General features: G+C 45.8%; 1 protein-coding gene across 1 annotated transcript in view; it reads right to left on the reverse strand.

Annotated features, from left to right (window-relative positions):
- The window catches only part of GLI2 (GLI family zinc finger 2), a 141098-nt gene that overhangs the window by 38312 nt on the left and 87162 nt on the right, over positions 1 to 15624 (reverse strand). The window contains exons 3-4 of the mRNA XM_018072724.2: positions 3334 to 3536; positions 1469 to 1660 (exon numbers count right to left, since the gene is read on the reverse strand). Of these exons, the coding sequence (XP_017928213.1) occupies positions 1469 to 1660; positions 3334 to 3536 (395 nt within the window). The remainder of the gene's footprint in view (positions 1 to 1468; positions 1661 to 3333; positions 3537 to 15624) is intronic.

Raw genomic sequence — 15624 nt, forward strand, 5'->3', positions numbered from 1 at the left:
AAACATCTTGGTGCGCTGAGAGCCAGCGTACGTTACCACAAAAACAGTTGTGATTGCTTCCCTTCCTGGTTGTTTATCTGGCACTTCAGTGAGGCACTGCTGGTCAGAGATGGACTAATAAGGAGGGAAGGAGGAAGGAGTCTTCTTCATAAGCCCGAGGAGAACTTGGCAGGGCTGGTTTGCACCCATCTGCTATAACCACAGGCATTAACCCTTTGGAAGGAAGACAGAGCAGTTTTACTGACCAGCTGCTTTGTAGCAGAGAAGCCCAGGATATATTGTGGGTGTTAGAGGGCAGGATGGTACCAAGGAGCACATGTCCTCCCTTTCAGAGTGGGATTCAAATTGCCTATTAATCTAAGAATGGGCAGCAGAAAATGACTGTTCAGGTAAAACTTCCACAGCAGCTGCAGACAAGAAACTGTTTTTTCATTAGAAATATCTGTAAGCCCCCATCACTGAACAGCCAGAACAGCTTTTATCATTCTAAACCAGTCACTTTATGAAGCAGCAAGACCACAAAGTCTTTCATCTTAAAAGCTCAACAACGGAAACTTTGAAGCGGTAATGAAACGATGCAGATCTCCACTCCAAAAATTATAATGGTCCACAGGCAAATCCAAAGGCATCCCAGGAAACAGAAGCTGGATCTGAAAGTCGAGCTGAGACTTCTCTTTCTTGCAGCAGAAATAATCCCCAAACTGCCCTCTGTAGTATCTGTACAATCCCTCTTCTCACAAGATGCAGCATAAAGTGAAAGTAAAGACATTTCTAACAGCTCTAAAAATCATATGAACCTCAGATAAGCTTCCAGATAGATTTTACGCATCTCACCAGGGCAGCAGTCAGGCCACAGGGGTGACTCAGCACCACAGTGCCTAACATGATTCTATTTCTTCTTCATTTAGCCAGGAGCAAGAGCTTTCTGGGTTTATAACACTCAATACTAGCACAAATACCACATTCCCGCATTTTTTCCTCCCACAAAGTACTAACATATTCTCTCCACCACGGTTCCCTGTTAACATATCTCTTCTCCCTGGGGACCTGGGAGGTCCCGACAAAGGTGACAGGTCCACTGCGCCTAGCATGGCTACACATGGAAATGGCCCTCCTTTTCCCCAGACACCAACCAGGCTAAACATTGGGTGGGATGGGGAGCCGGAGCTGGAGCTTGCCCCCAAGGGTCACCCATGGTCAATGCAGCAGGACAGCAGCAATGCCCTCCTCACTGGACCAGCAGCCATGCAGCAAACATGCCACTGTCTGTAAGAGACCATGATGTATGTATTTTAAATTATGTATATTTTGGAAACAGGTGACCTTTCAAGCCCAAAATTATAGCGCAGCACCCATGGGTTTCAGCAGGCCAGAGTGACCACATATAGCAACCTCCACCTGGAGGGCAGCCCCATCCATCTATCCCAAAATTTCAGTCATGCCAGGGAGGACCCAAACTGCTACTCACCGTCAACGGGGCTGAGGTAATCGTGGAGGTGTGCTGTGCTGGCTGCTCCCCCGCCCTGCATGAGGAGGTCCCCGTAGGGGTTTGGGTGGCCGGCCATCAGCGTCATTTGGTGGTAGTAGTCGGCGGGGTTGGCTCCCGGTGGTGGTGGGGGCAGCCCGAAGAGACCTCGTTCCTTCAGGTGCTCATGAGCCACTGCTGGAGCCGCAGGCGAGGAGAAAAACATGGGGAGAAGGTTCCCACTGCTATGTTAGACCTTGGTGCTGACGTTGGAGGCCCTGTCTCCCCCCGTGCCCCCCGCCAGCCCCAGCCACACGGCTCTGTGTAGGGCTCTCGTGACGTGTGCTTGGGCGTGCTTCTGCGGACAAAAGAGACTAAGCTGGGGCCTCTGCATTCCTCTATTTCCGCAAATTTATAAACAATCTCTCGTTCCCCCTTCTAATAATCCTCCCGTTCGGACGCAGCCAGCACCCCTGGGAGGGGGGAGAGGGCCCAGCTTGCCGGCAGCAGTAACCCTGTCAGCATTAACATCCCTGCCTATTAGAAAGGAAAGACAAATGCAGCCCAGTTCCCGATAGCAGCGTGAGGAAATTAAAGCCAAGGTCTAATGCATAGAACTAGGTTTAGTGTCTGGCAGCATAAAACCATTTTGGCTGCCAAAGCCAATTACACTCACTTTCTCCCAGCTGTAATTTTTCAAACCTGCCTCCCCACCCGCTTGCCCCATTAACTTATTTACCACCGCCTTAAACAAAAAAAAAAAAAAAGAAAAAGAAAAGCAACCCCAAACACAATGCCTTTATTCCACAGCAAACAATGAAACTGGCTTTGGAAGGAGAGGACGAGGCAGAGCACACGCACACCAGCCATCAGACCTCTCTGGGGCGGGAGGCTGAGAGTTCGGATGACGTTTTAGGGGAGGGAAGAAGACACATGCATGTCCCCATCACTCTAGAGATGTTTTTTTAGCCACAGAAGATGGTTTTATGCTGCCAGGCACTAATCCAGGGGCCTTGTTGCTCTCTGGTGCACTTTGCTTTGCAGCAGCAAAGGGCTGCCTGCCCCTGCAGCAGCTCAGGAGCCAGGAGATGTTGGGGTTTGCTGGGTGCACAGAGACCAAGTCCCCAAACCTCAGCTGCTCCCTGGGCACTAAGCCAGTCACCTGCAACCATGTAAAGAAGCTCTTCTGATGAAGTAGGGCATGACTTATACCTTGCCAAGCGCAAGGAGTGTTGCACATTTTCCCCTTTCCTGGCCTGGACATTTTTGTCACCAGCTCCCCATCATGAGGTCTGATGGGGCTCAGAGAGCATGATCACCTCTGCCTGCACCCAGTGCCAGCTCCCCACACACCCCTGCCTTCCCCAAAAGCTGCAGGGCAGCTTCAGAGTAAGAAGGAAAAAAGTATGGCCCTTCTCCTTCACTCTAGAGCCACCCTGACCACAGATATAAAGCCCATAGGGGTTAACCCAGCTGGCGTTGCCTCCTCTGCAATGTCAGTCCCGGACAGACCAGGCAGCCAGAGCAACTGTGACCCTCTTTGGGGGAAGCAGGGCTCCCAGTAAAGATGTGAGATCAGGGAAGCTCATAAGAGAGACGAGAGTGTTGCAGAAAGGAACGTACTTTAAGCAAAATATTTATAATATGATCCAGCAGTAATAGCTATTCTCACGCTCTGCTTTCTCAGTGCGATGATGCAAAACAAATGTGTAGTTAAAGGGGAAAAAAAAACAAAAAGAAAAAGAGACAGCTCTCCCACTTCAGAGAGCAGCTGCGGAGCCTTTGCAGCTGTAAATCCCCCAGTTTTAGGGAATTTCAGTACTGATGAGCTACAAAATCTCTGCAGTACCAGTAGCACAGTGTCTTACCATCGGCGGGGCTGAGGCCCCTGGCAGCAGAGATGACGGAGAGCGTGGGGCTGCCATGGACAGAGCGGAGGTAATGCTCCATGTGGGGTGCCACGTACGGGTGTGGCGGGCTGAAGGGCGACTCGCCAGGCCCGGCTGGGTGTGGAGACAGGCGGATGAGGGAGATGTCGGAGATGACGGGACTGCCGCTCAAAGGAGGAGGCCTGGGAAGAAAACAGAGACACGCTGTCACTCACAGCCACTCAGGGCGGGCATAGCCGCCTGCCACCCTTCTCTGTCCTGCCCCACTGCCTTTGCCCACGAGAGAGGAGTTCAAGGACATAGTGGGAAGAACATCCCCTCTTGGCATACACAGAGCCTGAAGTCCCCAAGTTTCCCACAGACAAGCACCTGTATTGCACTAAACATATATCTATGCAAGGTGGCTCACCCCAAATGGGCTGCTGTGAAAACGAGCATGAGCTGCTTCAGGCAGTGCCTGCACGCACAGGCGGCATGGAACACACCCCATGCTAGAGGTCCCACCCCTCTCCTTGCATGGGGATGCTGGCTACACAAAGATATTCGAGGTAAACTGGGGGTTTGTAAGCTACCCACTGCCCCTGGGTATCCAGCTGTTTAGTGCTGCCATGTGCAGACAAAGCCCCAAACAGGGCTGCCTGTGCAAGGATGCAAATGGTGCAAGGAGAATTTATGTGATCTTGAGCTGTGCTTTGCTTGGCCCAGCACGTGCAGCTTGGCCAGTGCCAGCAAAGCAGCCCTCCCCTCCTGCGTCCATCATGGCTAGCACAAACCTCCTTGACAGGCTGGCGGTAAGGTTCAGAGGGCAAAAGTTCATGAGAGGTTTTACTGCATGCTTTCTGGGGGCCAACTCTCTTAAATCTCTCAGATCTTCCTTGGGCCAAGCACTACCTGAGAAAGAAGATCCCTGCATGCTGAGGGATTCAGCAGGTAACAAAAAAAAGTCATATGCATGTTTCAGTGCTTAAGCAGTTTTTTGAAGGGTGAACCAGGATGGAAAAGAAAGTCAGCGGACTTCTCCCAGCCACGTGTTATACTGTACCTTCCAGCCTCTTAGACAAACTGCAGAGGGTGCAAGGACAGGAGAAAAAGTTACTTGCCCTGACTGGAGAAGCAGAAAATCTGAGCTAGACACCAAAAGAGGCAGAGCTGTCATTAGGCAAAACAAAAGAGCAAAATCTGCTTTGTATTAGCTCTCTCTGTACTCACAGACTGCTGGAAGCAGAGCTGTTGTTGACACACAGGTCACAGCAGGGACGGGATTTGTCCCTGGTTGGGTGCTCTAGCAAAGCAGGGAGAGATGGATGTGCACCCCAAGGGCTGCACCCTAAGCACGGGAGACAACAGGGATTCGGAGGTCAGGGATCTGGAACTGGGGCTGATCTAAGGGAGGTTATTAGAAAGGTCCTTCCCTAAGACTATCCAAATATGCCATTGTATGCATATTATATTATGCATGTAAGATCTGTCTCTCCATGCACAGACAACCACAAACATGATGATCTGAGCTGTTTAGACATGCCTCCTGCACCTCAGGATCACAGTCCCACCCTGTCTTATCAACAGTTCAGGTGCATTTTAATTTATTTGTAATTCTTGCATATCAACAAAACCACACAGAAATGTAATACAGGCTTTGCAGACTTATTCAGCAGTTTAATGAGCATGTTTGCCTTTGTTTGATCTTCCGTGTGTTTCTCTGTCTTTCTGATAAATTAGTAAACCTTGTGGCTTTTTGAACACTTTCTGCTGATGGGTAGTAAATTAAATGCCTTCTGAAATATTTATAGTTCAAAGTACTTTCCTGTAGCAATATACTCTTGTGGCTCACTAGTGTGAAATACTAGGCAGCGAAAACCTATCAGATATAAAGAACTTGCCGAGACGCACAGCCACCGACACAGGCACTCGTTGGACCCAGGCCAGGGTTTAGCTAGAGGAAAACCCACCAGCATCGACCCTGTTTTCTTTTATGACACTGAAAGACAAACTGATGATGGCATGGCTGTTTCAGACCTCGTAACCTCCCCACCTGCGTCGCCATGGCCTTCTGCTACCAAAATTATAGGGTGACCAAAGTCACTCTCTGGTGCCTCTCGCCATGATGTCAGCTGTGGCGGCGGCAAGCTCGGAAAGCTGCAGCTGAGGCCGCCGGGGCTGGTTTCTGTCGAGGTTGCTAATAAAGGCGGCCGAGCACGGAGCCGACCAATTTATTTCTACCAGGGAGGAGGGAGAAGTGAATCAAAGTCTCTGTTCCAGATTTAGTTTCAATTCATTTCTAATAATCTCCACCGCCTCATCTGGAAAAAATGAAACGGGATTAAAAAAAATGATGTCATTAAGAAAACATCTGACTAATTTTTCTTCTGACGAAGACTTAATATAAGTGAGGGGCGATGTAAATTAAAAGCAGCCCCAATCTTCCCTGGGCCACAGAGCCTGCCTTAATACATAAGCCATGAAAGAAGTTTTCTTACATATACAATAAGTTCCCTCTTTCATCAGTACTCACAGCTTCTCCCAAAAGGGTTGTGAACTTCTTTGATGCAGTCTTGGAACTATGTATTACCAGGTTTACGAGCCTTCGGAGCCTCTGCTGATCAAACTGTGAGGCCGACATCTAAAATGCGTATAACAATATGAAGGGTTTGCTGTTCATTTTCTCTGTGCTAAATTGGGCAGAAATGCTGGAGTACCTCAGAACAGGAAAACCCCACCCTGTCCAAAGAGGTAACGCTGGGAAAAAGATCAAGAATTCCCCCAAAATGCACGCAGCTGGTGTTTGAACATGAGGTTGGCCCTGTGCACAAAGACTGAGCTGGAGAGCAGGCTGCTCCTTGTGGCTCTGCTTAAAGCCCATCCTTGCTCATTGTTCCATCTGTGGACTATGACAGCCATACTGTCATCCAGGTCTGGCTACTGTGAGCCCTCTGAGGCAGGGATCACTTTTGTACACCTACAATTCTAGCAAAACACCATCCCATGGTACAGCACGTCCCAAAATAACATGGCTTCCAGTAGCTGCCTACCAGGAACAACTCACTCAGCCAGAGGGATCCTCTGCTCCTAACTCCCCAAAAGTTTGATTTTTTCCTGCTTTTTTCCCAGTTGCATTATTTCTTATCTAAACCCTAAGTCCCACATTGAGCCATTGCATTGGCATTGCAACAATATGTTGAGAGGCAGTTGCAGCCTCACAGGTCTGCTTCTGGCAGAGAACCATCAGATCCTGCTCTTTAGAGGCAGTGGAAGAGAGATGAAGCAGTGCTGGGAGAAGGCAACTCTGTCCCCACGCCCAGCTCACATCCAGGGCAAGTGGAACATGCCCCATACCCTGTAGCAGGACAATTTTCAGCTTACTGTTGTGAACCAGCCCGTGCAATGAAGCCATGGTGCCAGAGCTGCACTTCTCAGCCTGTCCATAGACCTCCCTGCCCAGACCTCTGCTATCCATATCACTCTCATCTTTCTTCCTGGATCCCACGGATGATGGGATGAGGAAAACACCCCAGCACCTGGGGGAGAGCTCCTGGCTTTGCTGAAAACAGTGCTGTAAAAACATTGCCATCTGCAGTAGGATGAAGGATTTCACCTGACCACATATATTTCTCTAGAAAGTGGGATTCTGGTTTTCAAATAGGCTAAGGGAATTGGGTGTCCAAACGCCATTAAATTTAACGTGAACCAGGGGCCTGTTTTCCCTGTGGCTCCAGCAAGAAGCCCAGGCTCTATAATTAATGCCCAGGACTTGTAGAGCAATTTGCATTTCTGACGAAGCACGTGAGCCTGGATTCATTTCCTTCCCCACCCAGGAGAGGTTTTTCCTTCGCTGCTCTCTAACAGAGACATGTCTCCCACACTGAGGTGTGGGAGACATTACCTGATCCCACCTAAGGGCTGCAGAGCCTCATGGTGATGCTGGATGCATGCAAGCTGCTGAAGGCTTTACAGAGCAGGTCTGTAGGTCCACCTGGGCAGTGGATGACTCCCCTTGGAGAGCAGAAATCCTTGCACTATTTACCTGGCTCCAGTTGCCTGCAGAGCAGAACTGTGGGACAGTGGTAACATGTGGCAGTGGAGAAGCACAGTCAGCAAAAGGAGAGATACCAGCATCTGAGACGACACACACTGCTGGTGGGACACTTTGGTGGTTTCCCAGGACCTGGTTGCTCCTTAATGGTTCTTCCACCGGGGAAAAGAGATCTGCTTAATTTTCCTGCCACTTGGGTTTTTCTGAAAGGAGCGACAGCTCATCTGAAGCTCCGCAGTCTCATCCCAAAGTCTGGGGGAAGGACCTGGCAGTTTTCCTTTGAAAACCAAGGCAAAAAGACATCAAGCTGTGGTTTTAGTGAGGTAGACCACTGTGTCCCTGTGTGTGCCCTTGGGGCTTGGCAGTTGCTTGTCTTTGATGCCACTGCTCACAGGAGGTGTGTGTGTGCTGCGTGCGATGCATCACAGCTGGATGCAGTGCTGAGAAAGAATCCTCGTGGTCCCATCGTGGAGGAGCAGCCTTGTCTCTGAGTAACTGGGGCTCCTGGGAAGGCAAAACCTCAGGGACTGGCAAAACCAGTGCGGGCTGCTACAAACAGGGCCTTGGGGTGAGTTTTTCTCATCCTGCTCTCCCTCTGTGGACATGCACCAGCAATCCCAAAATCTTGCGTGGTGGAGATGTGGTAACATCTCGCCGCTGCTGCATGTGAGCCTGCAACCTCTGAAAGGGGCACTCAGCAATGAATGTAACAGTTAAAGAAGTTGCACATTTCTGAAATAACCTCCATCAGTTAAATAAACCCCAGAAAAATGGGGACAATTAGCCAGCACTAATGTCCCATGACTAGTCTAAATTAATACTTAAGTGACAAATAAATTTATTCAGCTGAAAACAAAGGGCTGAATACTTTTCCATATGCTTAATGGAATATGGACACTTGAAGGCAATTGTTTTGTTGTACAATAAAAAAACGCAGAGCTGCTAAACAGACATGGAAGAGAGAAACAGAGCAGGGTATCATAGCCTGGTAGACTTTTCTTACAAGAGAAAAAGCTTTTAAAGCCAACAATCCTGTCTAAACCCCATATAAAAACTTTTGCTTTTGTTTTGTTTTAAATAGAACTTCCTGGTCTAGTTTTCCAAATACTGTGTACCCAGAATACCACCTAAGGTTTGAAGGAGATGGAGGGGAGTCATATAGGTACCCCAAAAATGGACTGCTCTCATGGCAGACACTGTATGTATGGGATGCCAAAGCTGTATTCAACAGGAAAATTTAAGTGCCTCAGGATTCATGCTAAATGATTCAGTCTAAACAGCTCTCACCAGCCCCTTAACTTCACATCTGTTTATTTCTGATTTAAAGTCCCTTACAACAGGAAGGGCGAGAGGTCGCAACAGTTGTGCGGTACCCTCAGGATCAAACCCCACGAGGTCCCTCAAAACAAGGTACCTTTCAGAGGTCAAACCTGGGCCACGACTATCAAATTCACATGGCATTTGATCACTCACAAAGATTTCCCTCCCTCCCATTTTTTCAGCTCTGAGAGCAGAGGATGTACGGAAGGAGCAGCACAGAGCTGCCGCGCAGCCGCCTCTCTCCCCCCAGCCACTGCCAGGGAGCGCAGGGCAGCCTGGTAATGAGGCGATGGGGAATCACTCGTGCTTCCCAGCTCTCCCAGCACTGCAACAAGCTGATAATTATCCAGTAAAGCGACCTGCTGCTTGAATATAAGGCTGTAGAATTGAAGACGCCAGCTTATGTGTCCCACTACAAAGAGATGGGGATGGGGACTCAAGAGACATCACTGATAACTCCCAGCCCCTGCCCCTGCCGGGATGCTCAGCACAAGTAATTTTATTTTTTTTTCCTCTGGATCTTCTCAGCTCTAAAATAAGGTTAATAATTTTTTTCTCATACTCACAAAGATGAATATATAGCAAATCAGACCTATCTTTGCTAATTCAGCAATTAATGCTCTCACTTATAAGAAGCTGTTATGAAGACTGTGAATCTGGACAAAAATTGTTACAGCTTGCCTGCAGAAATTTAATGGGCATGGTTCACGCAGTTTCTATTTTCTCTTTTCCCCTCAAACATGTCTTCGAGGCACAGGAAGCATAAAAAGTAATTTTAAAAAAGATTTTTAACAATAAAAAAATCTATTTAAAAAGATATTTTTTAACAGCAAGGGCAAGTTCCCATTGGATGGGTTTATGAAACTGGTAAATTCAGTAACACTGTATGACAAAAATGGATGTTTTTCTAAAAGTGCTCCAAGTTCACTGCAAGGTTTGAAGTTTTAATAGTATGAAATAGTAATTTCTCCCACTGTAGAAGTTAAAGAGGTGAATCCTATAGCCAGTATTGCCAGTGTCAGATTACATAACTGTGGTAATTCCATTGGATCTTAACAGACACAGATCCCTGAATACGAAATGCCTTATTTGTGAATTTGTTTGGGTATTGCTTTGAAAAGGATTTAAGTACAAAAAATCCCACTCTGAATCCATTGGCAATAGTAGTTGTCATGACATAAACTCTAATCTTGCACCAGTGAAGCCAAAGGAAACTGCCTCTGATGACAGGAGCAACAAGAACGGGTCTCCAGTGTGACTCCTCTGTTTTTCATCTACACAGTATCATAACCTAAGGCGGGTACAATTTCTTAGTGTAATTTTTTTCCATCCCTTAGAAAGACATATTCAAGACTTAGTGTAACTTCTAGTGTAGGAGGTAAATTTAAAATATTTGTTCCAGGCAAGAATAAGAATTTTTTTGTTTCAAAAGTGAAAAAAAAAGGTAAAAGTCTTTTATTTTTTCTTTTGAAAGACCATTTCATTTTCAAACATACCTGACCTCAATCCTTGGTCTAAAATATCTAAACATAAGAACCAATCAAACAAAAGATTTGATTTCACCTGGTATATGAGTATTATTTTTTAATCAATGAAATCAAAAGTGTTTTGGTTTAGAGCTTGAAACTTTTTTTCATCTAAGTTCCACCATAAGTTAACAAAGTTTTTGAGCTCACAGGTTGTTGGCAGCCTCAGGGGACAAGGGCAACTTCTGGAGGGAGCAAAGTTGGGAGCTTGAGTACAGGAATTAGTTCTCAGATTAAAAGCTCTCCTAACCACATATGGTTTTTTATTGCATTTATGCTGCATTTACCACAACACGGGTCTAGTTTTGGCTGACATTTGTAGCCACAACTGCAACACAACAACAATATCAATATTTGCTTTTAAAATGGAAAAAAAATGCAAATTTTTATAAGTAAGGTTGCCCTCCACTATACAACATACAAAGAAGCAAGACATCAAAGGCAGAAATTAGGGTTGATATGGGACCTTCAAACCCAAATCAAATTAGTGTCTTGGGGAGAGATCTTTGATTTAAGCTTAATAGTGGTGATTTTTTCTCGTACTGTTTTATACGTAATCAGCCACACAACCCATGGTGCAGACATATGTTCCCAAAGCACATCAAAGCAAGTAAACATTCTGTTTCAGATCCTAATATCCTTTTTTATCCAATTATCTTACTTACATGATCTTTTAATTTAAGTTTCACACAAGCTTTCCTTTAGCAATGGAGGTAGAAGGATGACCAGCTCAGTTCTTGTGAGATACTCGCCAAAAAAACCACACAACGAATAAATCAAAGCACAGCAGATGAGTCTCTAAGATAGTTTCTTGAGAGATTAATGATGAAAGCCTTCAGAGAAGCAGGATATTTTAAGAAGGGGAACTTCAAGGAAGGTAGCTGAGGGGGAGAGAGGGAAGGAAAGTGAGAGAAAAGGCATAAAGGAAAGCATGGATAGAAGTGCAGGAGCCAGTAAAAGGAGTTCAGTGACAAAGCTAAGGAGCAGTGCAAACCTGGAGGCATGTAAGCTTCAGATTGAAACCAACAGACATGAGAATTTGATTCCAGTAGTCACTAAATTCAAGAGCTGGGGTATCAAAACACTGCAGGCTCAGGGCTGGGAGGGGATGAAAGCTGGGCAGTGGCATGGTAAGCTGGAGGAGCAAGCAAGGTGGGAAGCAGCAGGGAAAGAGATGCAGAGAGGTGCAGATATGGACCAGATCCTGAGGGCAGATCTGAGGGAGATCTGAGAGGATTGAACATTGGTGTGGGGATGTGGGAAATGGGTGTTGGAGAGATGTGTCAGATGTGACACAGCCATTTCTCTGCATCTGATTGTCTTCCCTTGGGACACATGTTGAGGATATTAGCACTTTCACGTGAATACTTTGCTTGCAGCTGTGAAGACACTGGGCTTGGGAAAACAAATGGGAAGTGCATGTTTGTGGGGAAGAAATCTGAATTTTTGATCCCTGCCCAGTGTCTTCTTCCTATGCTACTTTTGGGTGGCAGCTTCTCTCCCTTAAAAGGTAATAACATCCAAGTGCTACAGAAGGGTTTAACATTTAAAAGACTATTCCTATAGTACTTCTGAAAAGCCTCTTTTCATGTTATGCCAGCACTAACCCATTGAGGAGAGAACAAGCCAGTGGCAGCAACACCACAGCAATGGAGCTCATGGAAGAGTCAGGCAAACCATAGAAAATGCTTATTCATTCATTACACTTTAAGTCTGCCTTGGCTCCATACCCGTCATATCCCAGAAAAGCAAAAAAAGACCATTCCTCTTCATCATGACTGTAATACAATCAACTGGCTGCAGCATTACTCTAACCAATGTTAACTAACAGAGTCTATGTCTGACATCTATAATTTCATGTTAACAAATTAGGTAGACTCCTGCATTTCCTGGTACCTTGAATGCCCAAGAAGCTCATAACTTTTCTTTATATGCAAAATGTCAGGGAAAGGGCAAACAATGTTATGCCAGAAGACCATAGCCAAATCACTTGGTTGGAATGTGCTGTAAATCACAGGGTGAACAGAAAATGAATCTTTGTTCCAGGACGGTGACTTCCAGCATTAATGCTTCTGCTAATATGCTTCTTTTCTATTGGGAATGCCCTCTTCCCATAATCCAAGGTCCTAGAACTTAAATTCTATAGCTAAACAAGACACCAAGGAACAAAAACCTACATCCAATTAATTACAAAAACCTGCAAAGTCCTGCTTCTCTCTTCTAAAGTGCAGGGGAAAACCGCTGGTGTTCAGGCTTTGGACAGATGATGTGCTTGCTCTAAGCAGCAGCAAGCTGCCGTAACTAACTGGAAGTAACCAAAAAGCCATAGTTTACAAAGGGGAATAAAACAAAATGGGAACAGGTACAGCACAGATCTCTACAAAGCCTTTCCAGACACAGCAGTCAGAGGAGCTCTGTCTGTATATAGAGGTGATTGTGATAGCTGCACAGAAATACATCTCACACGCACACACACACACACACACACACACACGCCAGGTATCTGCCTCTGGTGCATCACAGCACAAAGGAGGAAAAGACGTGCATTCCCATAATAACAAAGCTTTTGGTTGGGGCTCCCTGGGTTTTCTGCAGGAATTAATTTTACTGGCATTTGACACATTTTAAACAGCAACAGCACTCACAGTAACCTCCAAAGGGAAATATTCCTGAACAATATATAATAAATACATTGATTTCTAATAATAACCACCTGCCCTAAATCTTCTTGCTGACAGGTTTAGTTGGACCAAAGGCCCTTTTCACATCTACTTCATGACAGTTCCCATCACTACATAAAGACTTTGAAGTGCCCTAACGTGCAGTAAAATGCGAGATAACCTACGAAACTGTCAATATTTCTTCACTTCTAAAAGGAAATGCTAATGGCACTCAAAGAGCTCAAGATGTAATGTAAGATCTGATCCAGCAGCCTGGCTGATCTAACCAGCCTTTCCTTTGCTACAAGTATGCTGAAAAGCAAGCAATTATAGGGTGAATAGCAGAACTAGGTAAAAGTTTTTCACTGATAGGAGTGCAGGGAATAAACCCTTTTTATTCCAAACAAGTTTTTCGCTTGGAAGTGTCTGGAGTTTTCTGTACAAATAAGAAAATTAACAATAAATCAGCACTTCAACTTTAATTTCTTCTAATTTTAACCTATTATTTTTTTCTTTTCTATTTTTTTTTATCATTAAAAAGAAAGGGAATCTGAATGAAACACAAATGTTTTAAAAATCTGGGCAACATCCAGCTAGGATTTAATTTTCCATAGGGAAAAGATGAACATAGTTCAGAGAAAGCAGAGTCTCGCTCCAGGTGACTGCAATAACCAACTGGCATTTCTCTACCAGCTCTAGCCTGAAATGTAAGACTGAGAAAGCCTCTATAGCAGGAGAAAGCAAATGCAATAAACAGAAGCCCAGACTTATGGCAAAACCCCAGCACTGCTCACTGCACTGTACAACTTCAACATGCTTCAAAGGAGCCAGGATGCTTCCCCCACTCCCCAAATCATCATCTCATGGTAAAAAAGATGAGGTGTTTTATATCTCATCCGCCACGTAACCACCCGAAAAGCCTTTCTTCCAACACTCTTTTGCTCCCAGGTCTGTTGGTGTCACTGACTACAGCTGCTCTCCTGTTCTTCTATTTTTTCAATGGCACAGGAAAATAGAACACATTTATCAAGGAAGGAATAGGGATCTGATGTTCCCCAGCTGTTTACTGCTGAAAGTTTACACTAGTGCTTTTCAACCTGTGGTTTGTAAAACCCTTGGGAATCACTAAAACTCTTTCAGGGGCTGTGAAAGACAGCAAAAAAACCCTGCGAGCCTCTTTTTATGAGCCAAATTCACTATACCACATTTAACAACTCTGCTAGAAAATTTTTAGGGAGGCCATAGACTGTAACAGCTTGAAAACCCCTCATCGACCCATGCTTCTCAAAAATCAATAAAAATTACACACAAAACATTCTTAGAGTAATCCCTGACCACCGCCCCAATCCATCCAACATTCACTGACGTCAGCTAGTGCTGGATGCATGTGTGTTTTAGGCAACTCCTCTACGTCGGCGCAGAGGTAACCCCATCTCCCATGTCAGCAGCCCTGCGTACCTACAGCAATACCTCCTTCCCAACACTCTGCAATGGGAGACCTGCAGGCCTCATCTTTCATTCTCTTATCTCATGCAGCTATTCCTTATGCAGACACATTTCTGTATACAAATCCCATTATACTTGACCCTCAGTTCACCCTGTTTCCATTACAACGCTGTAGACTCAACCAGACTTGCTCCAGTGCCAACTCCGTGCTGTCATTCCTTGCGCAGAGTGGTAATAAAGAAATCACTGTTTTAAGCTGACAAAGAACAGATTTCTTACTAAGTAAACACTGATGTTTTGGTAGGGAAATTAAGTTATAAAATTGTGTCTACAAAGGGAGACCATACAGATGGAGTTTGTTAAGAGACAGCAATACAGTCAACAGTGGTTAATTCAATTGCCTGCTACTTATCAGATTTTTTTAAAAAAAGGCTTATCCAGCTTTTGTAAATGCAAATGCAGAAAAGCATTTCAAAGAGCCGTTGTCATCGTAGCTGGAGAGTGATGTACACACACACATGGCCTTTCGAGGTCAAAGAAGCCACCCTTGCGCATCCGCCGTGGCTGTGCTGGTGTCCAGTGGGTCTGGTGCTCTCCAGCCTGGCAGGAGAGGAGGTCTGAGAACAGACAGCTCATCACCACACCACACCACCCCCCTGCAGTACCTTCTGCCCTTAGGGCTGTGCCATGGCCTCATTTGCCCTGGCCACTGCTCTCTGCTGCCTCTCTGCCTGCATGGAGCCTCACATCAATATTAGATACAGCAGATCTTCCTTCAACTCAGGTTAAAACTGGGCACTAGGCTCAGCTGGGTAAAAGTAGGAAATTCAGTATCTCCAGTCCTTAGCTGATCCTTAAATTATCCCAAACTGACCTTAAACGTTGCATCTGTCGCACAGCCACTCTTTACCCTCCTCTTTCCAGGGAACTGCAGCCCGATTTGTGGTGCTGCCTGAAAAGCAGGGGTTTTTTTACAGCATCAGTGCTGGCAAAGGCCCCCAGACATCCTACTCACGCTCACAGTTCTGGTGATTGTCCATACTGCTGACCCAGAAGGAGAAACATGAGGATCCTCATCACTCCACAACTCAAAAATCACCCTTCTTGCATCTCACCAAACACCACTTCATGCTCCTCTTGAGGTATTTAAGTGGTGAGAGGGATGAAACCTCCAGCCCTGTTTCTGCACACTCTCAAACTATGCAGAGCCAAGGAAGAGACAGCTGCTGTCTTTGAACGGTCAACTGCAGGTGCTCAACTCACAGGTTATAGCCATTGCTTTCCACAA

The sequence above is a fragment of the Manacus vitellinus genome, unplaced genomic scaffold (genome assembly GCF_001715985.3).
Source record: "Manacus vitellinus isolate BGI_N305 unplaced genomic scaffold, ASM171598v3 scaffold_22_pilon, whole genome shotgun sequence".
Lineage (NCBI taxonomy): Eukaryota > Metazoa > Chordata > Aves > Passeriformes > Pipridae > Manacus > Manacus vitellinus.